Below are 13768 nucleotides of genomic sequence, written 5' to 3' on the forward strand. Positions count from 1 at the left end.
GAGCCTGTCCCTGTAGTCCGCCACATTCCCACAATCCTGGGCGGCCGCGCCCCGGCTCCCGGCTGCGCGGCCCTCTTCCCACGTCGGCGCAACCAAACCCGCGGGCGCCCCCGCCCGGTGCCGCCCCGCCCTTCGCTCGCCGCGACGCCCCGCCCCCGGCCGCGCCACTAGTCCCGCCCCGCGGTGGGCGCGCGGGCCGCCTCCCCCTGCCATTGGCCGCGCGGGCTGCCAGTCCGCGGGCTGTTTTCCCAGGGGTTAGGTTGTCCGGCGCTGTCGCTCGGTCGCGGCGGCTGCGGGTGGCGGCGGCGGCTGCGGGTGGCGGCGGCGGCGGCGGCGGCGGCGCGGGGGCTGAGGGGCGGCCGGCGCAGCGCGCGGCCGAGCGGAGACCCGGCGGCTCGCAGGCGGCGGCTGAGGCGGGGCCGCGCCGGCTCGGGGCCGAGGGCCGAGCGGGCGGCGGCCGAGGAGGCTCCGGCCGGGACCCGGGCCGCGGGGCGGCGGCGGCGGGGGCGGCCGGCGGCGGCCGGGGCCGGGACGATGACTCTGGAGTCCATGATGGCGTGTTGCCTGAGCGATGAGGTGAAGGAATCCAAACGGATCAACGCCGAGATCGAGAAGCAGCTGCGGCGGGACAAGCGCGACGCCCGGCGCGAGCTCAAGCTGCTGCTGCTCGGTGAGTGGGGCGGCGGGGCCTGTTCGCACGCTGCCGCCCGGGCCAGCCTGCCTGCCGGCCAGGGTGCGCCCCAGACCTCCGGGGTAGCTGTCCTCCTGGCCGGGGTGTGTTTCCAAACCTCCAGGGCATCCTGTCTGCCGGCCAGGGTGCGCCCCAGACCTCCGGGGTAGCTGTCCTCCTGGCCGGGGTGTGCTTCCAAACCTCCAGGGCATCCTGTCTCCCGGCCAGGGTGCGCCCCGAACCTCCGGGGTAGCCTGCCTGCCGGCCAGGGTGCGCCCCAGACCTCCGGGGTAGCTGTCCTCCTGGCCGGGGTGTGCTCCCAAACCTCCAGGGCATCCTGTCTCCCGGCCAGGGTGCGCCCCGAACCTCCGAGGCAGCCTGCCTGCCGGCCAGGGTGCGCCCCAGACCTCCGGGGTAGCTGTCCTCCTGGCCGGCGTGTGCTCCCAAACCTCCAGGGCATCCTGTCTGCCGACCAGGGTGCGCCCCGAACCTCCGGGGCAGCCTGCCTCTGCTGGCCAGGGCGCGCCTCAGAACTCCAGGACAGCTTGCCTCTGCTGGCCAGGTTGCACCCCCAGATCTCTGGGGCAGCCTGCCTCCTGGTCAGGGTGTGCCCCAGAATCTCTCCTGTGCCAACCCTGCCTCTGCTGGCCCGGGTGCACTCAAGGATCCCACTGTCAGAATGGACCCCCAGCACACCCATGGTCAGCCCTGCCCCTGCTGGTCAGGGTGCATCCCCAAGCTTTTCAGGGTCAGCCCTACCTCTGCTGGCTAGGGCACACCCCCAAACCTTCTGGGGCTAGCCTGCCTCCTGGTCAGAGTGCCTCCAAATCTCTGGGGCCAGCCCTGGTTCTGCTGGCCAGGGTGCACCCCAGAGTCCCACTGTCAGCCTGAATCCCCAGGACACTGGGTCAACCCTGCCTCCACTGGCCAGGGTTCACCCCCAGATCTTCTAGGGTCAGCCCTACCTCTTCTGGAGAGGGTGGACTCCCTAACCTCTGGGACCAGGCTGCCTCTTGGCCAGGGTGCATCCCCAAACCTTCCAGGGTCATCCTTGCTCCCGCTGGCCAGGGCGTATCCCCAAACCCTCCAGGCCAGCCTGTCTCTGCTGGTCAGGGTGCACCCCCCAAACTCTCTGGGGCCAGCCTGCCTCTGCTGTCCAGACTGTCCCCCCAGGATCCTCTGGGATCAGCCCTGCCTCTTCTCTGGGGACAAGCCCCCTCCACGCACAGGACTGGCTCTCTAGGTGCCCCCCACCACCACCCAAGGGCCGTAATCCACATAATGCACCCCTCACCCCCCAGGATCCCATCTGGACTCTTCCCCACCAGGTGGAGCCCTGTCATTTACACACAGGGCCTGTCCTCCTCCAGAGGCCTCTGGGCCCCCTTCCCTTCAGGGCCACTCCCCTGCCTCTACTCCGTTTCCAGGAAAAATCGCCCCTTGCAAGGTGTGGAGAAAGCTTTCCTCTCTTCTCGGGGTTTGCCTGTGCTGGCCTGCGCTGGCTGGAGGCTGGGGGGAGGGCGGGGGGCTGATACCTGAAGGCACCTCTGCAAGTTTTCAGGATGGGCGGACTCGTCCGCCTGCCGCGCCATCAACCCCCTTTCCTTAAAGTGTTGGGAGCTGGGGTATAGAGTCAGCCAGCCAGGCCCGAAGCCCATGTTCCCCTAGGTCCTCCTCCTGGGGGGGAGGGGGCGATTCATGTCCAGGGCTTCCTCTCCCAGAGGCTCACCTGTTAACAGGTAGTAAGCTGGCCCAGGTGTCCGCAAAGTGTTGTCACCCCAAATAAGGGCTGTTGAAGGACTTACCTTTGCAGTCAAAGGCAGGCAGGAAGGTCGTTTACACAACAGAAGCCCTCACTGGGGGAGCACCTGGTTTCCCTCCTGGACTGAGGGGAGGCTTGGCTTTATGGCTGAGGGAGGGGGAGGGAGGAGGGCTCGTCACAGAGGGGTGCATTGGAGGACAGTGGCTGTGGGTTTGAGAAGCTGTGTCTGATGGTGAGTGAGCACCTTGCTGGGTGGCCACTGGGAAAGTGGCGGTCTCGGTGGAGAGTATGTTGCTTCCGCACACAGTGACCCTTCTGCATCCCTCCCCACCCTGGGCTAGAGAGGAGAAGGTATTCAGCAAGTGCTGTCATTGGGTGCCATCAGGTCAGTTTTTGAGACATAGTGTCCCCATGTGACAGAGTAGAACTGCCCTGCAGGGTTTTTTAGGCTGTCATCTTTAAGGATGGCCCATTGTATAACCTTTCAGTGTGTGCATGACTACCAACCTAAATGTTAGTGGTTCAAACTTACCAGTGGCAATGCGAAAGAAAGGCCTGGCGATCTGCTTTTGTAAAGATTACAAGGAAGAAAACCCTATGGAGCATTTCCACTCTGGAACACATGGGGTTGCTCTGAGTCGAGGCACCTAAAAACAACAACCTTTGTGGGAGTAGATTGCCAGGGAGCCTCGGGGTGGGTTTGAACCACCAACCTCTTGCGCCAGCCAGGGAGTCAAGGAAGGCAGGTATCAATGCCCAGCAGAGGTGCGAGCAGTGAGCTTTGGGGTTGGGAGGACTTCCTGGAGGAGGTGTCTCAGAACGAAACCCTGAGGGTTGATTCCTATGGCGATTCCGCTTGTTTTGGGGACTTCTCAGGAATCCAGGGGACCTATGCTCCCTCATTCTCTGAAAATTCACATCTGAGCCGCATTGTATCACAGATTGAGGACACCCTGCTGGGAGGATTTTAATGTCCAGGGGATAGGGCTGGAGGGTGCAGGAGAGGGAACTCAACCCTTCACCTGCTTAAAAGCAATTGCTGTGAACTGACCCCCTGACTCATAGCGCCCCCATGTGTGTCAGAGGGGAACTGTGCGACACAGGGTTTACAGTGGCGGATTTTTCAGAAGCAGATATCCAGGCCTTTCTTCTGAGGCGCCCCTGGGTGGACTTGAACCTCCAACCTTCCAATTGGCAGCCAAGCATGTTAGCTGCACCACCTGCTTCCAGGGAGCTATCCCGCTCCCAGGAAGCAGGCCGTGGGTGAGTGATGGTCCCCATCTTGTAGGGAGAACTTTGAGGGTTACCGTGAGGTTGGCCCAGCTGGGGGGAGCCGTCAGGCTCCGTTCCTGCAGCAAACAGGCAGGTGTTGGGGATCGCCACGTTGAGGCCACAGAGTCCCCTCTGCACTGTAGTGGGAGCCAGGCCTTGCTTTTTCCTGGAATTCTTCCCTCCCCCTCCCCTGTAGGCCGGAGCTCAACTGCTTCCGGCTCCTCCTGGATTAGCACCGGTTCCACGCCCTGGGCTCCCACGTGCCTCCTTTGTGGGGTTGAGGGTAGAGCCGCAGGGCTCACCCCTTTGGTGCATGGTCCTGGCCCCGGCCCCTGCCTCCAGAAAGCTAGGCCACTCAGCAAGTGGCTTTGACACCTGTGTTTGTGGCCAGGTGGGGCTTGCTGTGGTCACTTGAAGCGGCCTGGCCCATGCTGTCCTTCCAGTCCACCACCTTCCGGGGCTGCACACACCTGTGGGGTGGCTCGGCCTGGCAGGTTTTTTTTTTCCTCCATTGTTGTTATTAGCGGCTGTCGAGTTGTCCCCGACTCATGGTGACCCCATGCCCAGTGGAATGAAATGTTGGCCCCTCCTGCGCCATCCCCATGATCAGTTGTGAATGGGACCATCGTGGTCCACAGAGTTTTCACCAGCTGGTTTTCAGAAGTCGGTCTCCAGGCCTGCCTTCCCAGTCTGTCTTAGTCTGAAAGCTCTGCTGATACCTGTTCATCACCATAGCAACCTGCAAGCCCCCGCTGGCGGATGAGTGGTGGCTGTGCCTGAGGTGCACTGGCGGGGAATCGAACCCGGGGCCCCGTGCGGAAGGTGATAATTGCACCACTGAACCGTCAGTGCCCCATTAGGGTGACCGTATTCGTTACAGTTTATTGGGTTCTCATCTCTCCCCCCATTAGACTCTGGGGCCCAGGAGGGCAGCCCGGTAGGGATTTTTAATGACACTTTCCTGGTGGTGGGGGACAGTGACCCAGTGGGGGTCCCAGAGCCCGTCTCTGGTGAGCCCAGAGCTGGAGTCTGGTTCCATCTCCGGTCTGCACAGGCCCTCCATCCTGGACTGCCTCTGCAGCGCCTGTGAAGAATTCCTCTTAACTCTTCAAATCTGGGTCTCCTTCCTGGAGGGCAGCGTTCCCCACTCCACACCCCGGCACTGCTGACACAGGGCCGAGTCCTTCTCTGGAGTGGGGCTGTCCTGTGCGCAGTAGGATGGTGAGCAGCACCCCTGGCCTCCGCTCACTCGATGCTAGTAGCGCCCCTCCCCCCACCTGTGGCTACCACAGATGTTCCCAGACATCGCCAGGTGTCCTCTGGGGGGCAGAATCACCACCGATAAGAACCACCTTCACACCAAATCAAAAAACCCGTTGATACTGAGTCAGTTCCGATGCCTAGCAACCCTATAAGACAGAGGAGAACTGCCCCATAGGGTTTCCAAGGCTGTAAACATTTCTCTCCCGAGGAGCGGCTGATGGGTTTGAACCACTGACCTTTCGGTTAGCAGCCAAGTGCTTAACCACTGCACCACCAGGGCTCCTTCACACAGTACAGTGGTACACAATATAAAATGCTTATTGAGAAGCTGGTGTTTAATGAATCACATGTTTCATGGATGCTTGAAAAGTGAGTAGTTTTGTAAAGCCCAAAGCCATGTGTGTGTGCATACGTATGAATTCAGTAAGACCATCCGCCATCGAGTTGGTTCTGACTCCTGGCGACCCCGCGTGTGTCAGAGTAGAACCGTGCTCCAGAGTTTTCAGTGGATGATTCTTTGGAAGTAGATTGCCAGGCCTTTCTTGTGACGTGTCTCTGGGTGGATTCAAACCACCAACCTCTGAGTTAGCACCCAGGTGTGTTCAGCGTTGGCACCGCCACCCAGGAACGCCACGTGTTCGGTGGTCAATATATGTAGGAATATTTGTATTCGGAAGGAGCCGTGGTGGCGTAATGGTTAAGTGCTCGGCTGCTAACCAGAAGGTCAGTGGTTTAAACCCACCAGTAGCTATGGGGGAAAAGACGTGGTGATCTGCTCCTGTAAAGCTTTTAGCCTAGGATACCCTATGGAGCAGCTCTGCCTGGTCCTATAGGGTCGCTATAAGCTGGAATTGATTCGTTTGCACACGACAACAACAAAATATACAGTGAAACTTGCAAGAGCCAGAACACAATGGGACTGCCTTGTTTTACGGGGTCTTGCAAGTTTTCCACCTTTGACAGGGTGCAGTCTTAACACTTTTCTGTCACTCTCTATTAAAAAGTGGAAAATATTTGAGTTTTTCTTCACTGACGGTTTCTGCCTTACACAGGTTCCAGCTTTCACAGGCTTACTTTTTGTTAGCAGCCTGGGATAGAGCAAGCAGTTTATGATGAAAGACTGGTGCTTTGAACTTACCCGGGGTACCGCAGAAGAAAGACCTGGCAATCTGCTTCTGGAAAGATTGCAGCCAAGAAAACCCTAGGGCCCAGTTCTGCTCTGACACACATGGGGTAGCTGTGAGCTGGGGGCCTGCTGGACAGCAGCTGACGCGTCTAGATGATTCCTGTCTGCATCCTTATTCATTTTCCTGTCTCTTGATAATGGCAGCTGCTGATGGCGAGGGGAGTACTGTGTACTGTCATTTCTCCCGTGCACCATACCAGCCACTGTGCTAGACACGCTGCCACGGTTGCCCGTGGATCCTCCTCGCCTCTCCCAGAGCTCTGCACTATTCCTCCATTTTACAAATGAGGATTCCAGGGCCCCGAGGGACTAAAGACCCAGTTTGTAGCTACTGGAGTTGGGATTCCTAGGTGGTCCGTGCATTTACCAAAGGGACCCTTGATCCATTTGGTCTGTTGTTTTAAAATCAGGATTTCCCCGGGCATCCCGATCCTGGGGTCTCAGTGGCCCTGCGCATAGCCGAGCAGAGTGACTCTGGGATTTCTAAATAAAGCTCGGTGGTTAGTTCTGGAGGCTTCCTGTCCGGCCTCCGCAGGCCCCCAGTGGGCTCTGACTGGCAGAGAATCTGTATGACTGGCCGGCAGATGGGAAGGACATGGCCCCTGAGCGCTTTGGAGGCACGTAGTGTGGCCACAGGCACACCCAAAGTCTCTATGGCACATCCCTCGTGGATCTCAAGAGAGGAAGTGCCCTCAGACAGCCTCTCAGACCCCAGGCCAGAGCCTGGGGCTGTGGAAGGCCAGTGACTCACCCCAGGACTCATCCTTTTAATTGTATTTACAGTTTTGCTTGAAGGGGCTGTGTTCTCAGGGTTCCGTCCCTGGAAGTACAGAAAGTTGCAAGTAGGAGGCCAGGATGGCTCAGACCCCTCCTCGCCCTGCATGTCCCAGGAGGGGGACCCCAGGAAGCTGTTTGCTTAGGGTACAGTTCTTCCCTTTACTGAGCTCGTGGCCCAAACCAAACCAAACCTCTTGCCATTGAGTCAGTTCTGACTGATGGCGACCCCCTGTGACAGAGTAGAACTGCTCCATAGCGTTGTCTTGGCAGTAATCTTTACAGAAGCAGATTGCCAGGCCTTTCTTTTGCAGCACCACTGGGTGGGTTTGAACTGCCAACCTTTAGGTTAGCAGCCGAGTGCAAACTGCTTGCACCGGCCGTGAAATGATCCCCAGGAGGACGGCGTGTGTTCACAGAGAGCTCAGGACCTTGGCCAGCCTACCGGCCTTCCTCCCGCCCTCCCAGGTGTCATCCAGGCTCTAGGGGCTCCCGGGCAGTGATGAGGACCTCTCCGCCAGTGACTGAAGTTTGGTGGTTTTGCGCCTGCTCTGCGTGCCGCCCGCTGCCTGCCCTCCCCTGGCAGTCACCACGGTTTTGCCCCTGCTCTGCGTGCCGCCCGCTGCCTGCCCTCCGCTGGCGGTCACCACGGTTTTGCCCCTGCTCTGCGTGCCGCCCGCTGCCTGCCCTCCCCTGGCGGTCACCACGGTTTTGCCCCTGCTCTGCGTGCTGCCCGCTGCCTGCCCTCCCCTGGTGGTCACCGCGGTTGGAGTGGAGGAAGTACTTGCCCTGCCTCCTCAACCACACCCGGTTTCACTTTCTGCTTTCTGTGGTGCAGCTGCTCTCCGCTAGAGGCCAGGATCCTTGGCGGCCCTGTGTGCAGCCAGGGGAGCTGGGGATTTGGAGGGGTGTGCAGCGGAAGAAACGGGTGGGCATAGGGCTGGGGTGGGGTCATGTGGACACGCCTCATTTAGACTTAGGAGCCCCAGCCCCACCGACTCTGGCGTTTGCTGTCCCAGGCTCGGCGCTCTTGGCCGTGAACTGAGGACGGTGAGCCCTGCCAAGAGCTGGGGTGGCCGCGGGCTTTGGAAGCACACACATGTGGGATTTTGTTTGGCTGAAATGAAGACGACTTACAGAACTGGGACCCTCCACCTTGGGGCTGCTGGCTGGGGCTGTGTTCGCAGCCACTGGGAGATGGCGATGGAGTCCCTGGCGGTGCGAACAGTTCACACACTTGGCTGCTAACCAAAAGGTTGGAGGTTCCAGTCCATCCAGAGATGCCCAGGAAGCAAGGCCTGGAGATAACTTTCATAAATGAGCCACTGAACACCCTGTGGAGTACAGTTCTACTCCGACACACACGAGGTCGCCAGAAGTCGGAGTTGACTCCGCGGCAACTGGTTGGTTATCTGGTTTGGATCCTCCTAGTCTGGCCTGCCCCCCCCCCCCCGCTGCCAGGCTGCTCCCGGAGGCAGGACCGGGCGGGCAGTTCCAGCCCTCCTCGGCGCCCCTCCTCGGCGCCCCTCCGTGGCCCTGGGGGCCATCCCGGGCCCCCTGGGCAGTGTCATGTGGCGGGTGGGCCCAGGGACTGCGGCGACTGCAGAGGCTCAGAGGCCACAGCTGCCGCTTGATGGCGTGTGGCTTTAGGCCTGTGCCTCGGTTTCCGTGTCTGTTAAACAAAAGGCCGGGACTGAGGAATCGGTGCTGACCGATGCGGAGCGTTCACCGAGTGCTAGCCGAAGGACACGCAGTGGGTGCCCCATTAGCACCCTTCTGCGAGCAGATCCCTGGCTAGAATCTGCCCCGTGGCACACCTTCAGAAGGGTCTCCCCACCTCGGCACTGCTGACACGGGAGCTGATCCTTCTCTGAGGTGGGGCCGTCCTGTGCACCGCACTGTAGGGTGTTGAGCAGCACCCCTGGCCTCCACCCACTCCATGCCAGTAGCAGCCCTCCCAGTTGTTACAACCACAGACGTCTCCACATTGCCCAGTGTTCCCTGGGAGCAGAATCACCCCTGGGTAAGGACTACTGACTTGTGCCTCTTATGAACCTCCCCATTTCCCTCCCCATAGGCCTGACTAGGGGTCCTGGGTGCCCCTCCCCAGGAAGCAGTGCCGTGTGTTACCAGCTCCCAGCCCCACGACAGGCAGCCTAGGGCCGTGTGAGTCTCAGGCCTTCCAGAATGCTTGTTGAGTGACTTGACTTTACTTATTGGAGTCACAAATCTGGGAGGTTGAATGGAAATCCTCTGGGGCTCCCCACACCCGGCTTCCGGGAGCCTTCACACACTGGCCTGGGGTGCGTTTCCAGTGCTCCTGTGTGTGTGGAGAGGCTGAGGACCCTCTGGAAAGATGGGGTGCCAAGGGACAGCCCGGAGCTGTGCCTCTTGCCAGCTGCCCTCCTCTCTGTCCCCCTGTGGCCTGGGGGTACAAAGCCACCATGGTGCAGCCAGCCAGTTACCTCAATTCTGTAAGCCTCAGTTTCCCCATCTGTCAAATGGGAACGATTCCACTCCCCCAGGGGCTTATTGTACAATTACGTGAGATGGTGCTAGTGAAGGGTTTTAGCGCAAAATAGGATTAATATTTTGCTCTTCAAAGTAGTCGGAATCCTGGGAGGTAGGTGCTGCCCAGCCTATGCATGAGGACCACGAGGCCCGGGAGGCACCAAGCTGGTCTGTGGAGGGATGGAGCTCTCCCCGGCCGGCCTCAAAGTCAGGTGCTCTTTTACTGTACTGTCTGCCTCCCTGAGCCTCAGTTTTCCCTTCTGCTGAATGGAAATAGTTAGACTTTTTAGGGTCATTGTGAGGATTAAGCGGGTGATCTGCGTGGGGGGTGTTGTCCAGCAGGGGAGCACCATGCTCATGATCACCATTGTCGTCGTCGTCTTTTTTTTTTTTTTCAGTTTTGTTGTTGTTGTTGTTGAAGCTGTACACAGCAGAACGTACACCAATTCCTCAGCTTCAGCATGAACAATTCACAGACGCTGATCACACTCTTCGAGTCGTGCAGCCATTCCCACCCTCCTGTTCTGAGCTGTTCCTCCTCCATTAACCTAAGCCACATCCTGTCCAACCTTTCGAGTTGCTGTTGTCAATTTGATCCCATATAGACAATTCTGTTATTTTTGGTGGAAATATACAGAGCAAAACCTGCGCCCATTCCAGTTTCTAGACGTAGTGGTCAGTGACATTGGCTACATTCTTCACATTGTGTCAGCATTCTCGTTATTTCTGTTCTGGTCGCTTCCATGTCTTTCATCGCCCAGCCTCCCAAACTTCTCTCTGCTTTAAAATAGCTGTTGACCCTTTGGTTTTACGTAGATAACTTTTGTTTTTTCTTTTAAACAAATGGAATCTTGGTGGCGAAGTGGTTAAGAGCTCAGGCTGCTAACCAAAGGTCAGCAGTTCGAATCCCCTGGCCACTCCTTGGATACCCTACGGGGCAGTTCTACTCCATCCTGTAGGGTTGCTATGAGTCAGAATCGACTCGACAGCAATGGGTTTTTGGTCTTCCTTAAATAAATGCAATACTCAAGGATGTCAATCTTTACTCATTGGGCTGAAGTGTTTCTTAGTTTAAAGGTGACTTCAGGGGATAGTTTCAATTCAAGGTTTGAAGAGTAACTCAGGACCGTAGTCTTGGGGACTCCTCCAGCCTCAGTAGGTCCAGTCAGCCTGGATTTTTTAAGAATTTGAAGTTCTGTTCCTCATTTTTCTCCCTTTTTATCAGGATTCATCTGCTGTGTTCTGGGTCAGTAGCAGCAGCCGGGCACCATCTAGTCCTTCTGGTCTCAAGGTGGAAGAGGCAGTGGTTCACGTAGAAGAGCACAATGCTCAAAGCAGACCTTCTTTACTAATTAAGCTAAACTATTATTTGGCTTAAAGAAGGCTTCAGGGATATTTTTGGTTTGAGGTTTAAGATGTAAAGATTATCTCAGGGCAGTAGTTTTGGAGGTTCACCCAGCTTCCATGACTCCACAAAGCCTGGATTCCATGAGAATTTGCACTTTTGTATATTCCCTCTTTTGGTCAGTCTTCTTATATAGAGTTTTGGATTGAAACATTCAGTAACAGTAGCCATGTATCATCCAGTTCTTCTGGTCTCATGGCAAAGGATATCACCATCATTATTGTTATTCCTTGTGGTCCACACCCATTGGTGGCGATCCCCTCGACCACTGAGCGGGGTGTCCCTGTCCCACAGCAGGCATCCCCCGAGATGAGGCCACACAGCTTTGGCTGTTCCAGTACCTTCTTGAATCTGCAGTGCCTGGATCTAGCTTGGTACCGTGGGTGTGCACTGGACACTGTCAAATGAACCAGTGGAAACCACCCTTCCCAACTCTGCACCCTTTGCCCAGAGGCCTCGGCCGGGTTGGAGTTGAAAGGGACCAGACTGGCAGCTCAGAGCCCTCACTGGAGGCCCCCCAGGGGTAGGTGTTGGGTGGAAGGGCAGGTCTGAGGCTTCTCGGGACTCTGCCCCTCCCCGTCCCACATCACAGCTCTCACCCGAGCCTCATGGCATCGCTGAACTGGGCAGGCCAGGACTTCAGCCTGGTCACGTTGTGGACACCCAGGCCCAGCACCCACAGGAACACACAGCTTGCCCAGGCACTCAGCTAGCCAACAAATATTCACCCGCTACTGTGTGACCCGCGTCTGGCTCCTGGCCTGTGCTCCTCATGTGCGGCCACCACCCATCTGTCAGCGGAGGCTCGTGTGTTGCTAGGCTGCTGGACAGGTTGCAGTGTGCAGAGCTTCCAGACTGAGACAGACTAGGAAGGAAAGCCTGGTGATTGACTTGTGAAAATCAGCCAGTGAAGACCCTAGGGATTGCAATGGTCCGATCCGTAGCCGCTCACGGGGATGGCGCAGGACCCAGCAGTATTTCATTCCACTTGTGTGTGGGGTCGTCACGAGTCAGGGCTAACTTAACTTCACCTAACAATGACAACAACAACAGATAGCTAGGCACTGAGCTGGGCTCGGGGAACACAGCAACCCAGGGGAGAGGAAGAGCTGATAGTAAACCAGGAAAAAGGAACTAAGGTTTAGATGGGACTGCTGTGTGTGTCGTGTTGGAGGATGACAGCTTACTTTGGGTGGCCAAAGATGGCCTTTCTGAGCTGTGACCTGAATGGCAGGTGAGAAGGCTGTCCTTCTAAAGCCAAGAGGGAGGGTTCCAAACAGGGAACAGCCTGTGCAAAGGCCTTGGGGCAGGACTGTGCCTGGCGAGTTGGAGGAACAGCAAGGAGGCCTGTGTGGCTGGAGCAGAGTGAGCGGGGGGAAGAGAGGAGGAGGGGAGGCAGGAAGGCACAGGGTCCTGTGGGCTGCAGGGAGGGCTGGGGCTTTTACCCAAGGGAGATGGTGCAGATGGTGGGTTGGGCAGGACTCAGGCTCACTCAGGTCTCCCCAGGTCCCCATGTGGTGTGGCCATGGACAGTGGCTTCAGGAGGGGTTGTGATCAGACTACAGTGTGTGGAGACAAGGATGAGGGCCTCAAGAAACACGTGTTGAATGAATGACACACCACGGAGCCCGGTGGAGGCAGGCATCCCCACCTTCACCAGTGTGCGTGGAGACCTGGTCACAACAGGGTAGCACGGCTGGGGCCCCGAGGTGAGGATGGGTCTGCACCTCCCCCAGGCCCCTGCGCCCCCTGCAGACTTTGCCTCTGGCACAGTGATAAGATTACCCAGCAGAGTCCAGAGGTAAGTCCCTCTGGCACGCTTTGCCTCTTGCACAGGTGATAAGATTATCTGGCAGAGTCCAGAGGTAAGTCCTCACCCGTCACCTGCAGGGCAGAGGCTCCCGCTGCTCTTCCTCGAACTGTGCCAGTCAGGTGCCCTCCATTCCTCTGTTCCCTGGAGACCCGAGGCCATGAGGGCCTTGGTCCAGCCCACTGTGCCTGCTGAGACGCTGAGCACTGGTACCAGTGAAACATGGGGAGACCACAATCCTGGGGTGGTAGAAACAAGGTGTCCTTGTGTAGCTAGAAGACCTGAGTCCGCTCTGCTCTGACAGGCACCGCTGTGTGACTTGAGGCTGCTGCTTGACCTCTCTGTGCCTTAGTGTCCTCCCTGTCACCCGGGGCTATGGTCTCGGTTGCCCCAGGGCTCCTGAGAGTTCAGTGAGAGGACGCACGTGCCGGCAGCAGTTTGTAAACCTGCGGCAGTGAACCGTAAAGCTGACACGTGGAGCTGTCCTCCTCAGAGGGTTTGCACTTTCTCCGCCGCCTGGATAGGAAGTCAGTGCCCTTGAGCCTGAACTTGCTGACACAGCTTGTGATCCTCAGCTCCGTGAGATCTCTGGGCTGTATTTCCAAAGGCCAGGAGCATTGAGATCCCACGCACATGCGGAGGCACACACCCACAGGCACACACGTACACATGCACGCGCATGCGCGCGTGTGCACAGAACACGCACACTCACATGTACACACAGGTACACACCCACATGCTCACATGCACACCCACAACACATACGTACATGCAGGTACACACCCACATGCTCACATGCACACCCACAACACATGTACACACAGGCACACACATGCTCACATGCATACCCACAACACATATGTACATGCAGGTATGCACCCACATGCTCATATGCACACCCACAACACATACATACACACAGGTACACCCTCACATGCACACCCACGACACATACGTACACACAGGTACACACCCACATGCTCATGCAGACCCACAACACATACGCACACGCAGGTACGCGCCCACATGCTCACATGCACACCCACATGCTCACAGGCACACCCACGACACATACGTACACACAGGTACACACCCACATGCTCATGCAGACCCAC

At 57.9% G+C, this 13768-nt stretch overlaps 1 protein-coding gene across 1 annotated transcript in view; it reads left to right on the forward strand.

The window, feature by feature from the left end:
* The first annotated feature begins 512 nt into the window (after positions 1-512).
* Positions 513-13768, forward strand: part of GNA11 (G protein subunit alpha 11) — a 30301-nt gene continuing 17045 nt past the window's right edge. Inside the window, exon 1 of the mRNA XM_064280248.1 lies at positions 513-670. Coding sequence (XP_064136318.1) covers positions 535-670 — 136 coding nt within the window. The 5' untranslated portion in view covers positions 513-534. The remainder of the gene's footprint in view (positions 671-13768) is intronic.

The sequence above is a fragment of the Loxodonta africana genome, chromosome 3 (assembly GCF_030014295.1).
Source record: "Loxodonta africana isolate mLoxAfr1 chromosome 3, mLoxAfr1.hap2, whole genome shotgun sequence".
Lineage (NCBI taxonomy): Eukaryota > Metazoa > Chordata > Mammalia > Proboscidea > Elephantidae > Loxodonta > Loxodonta africana.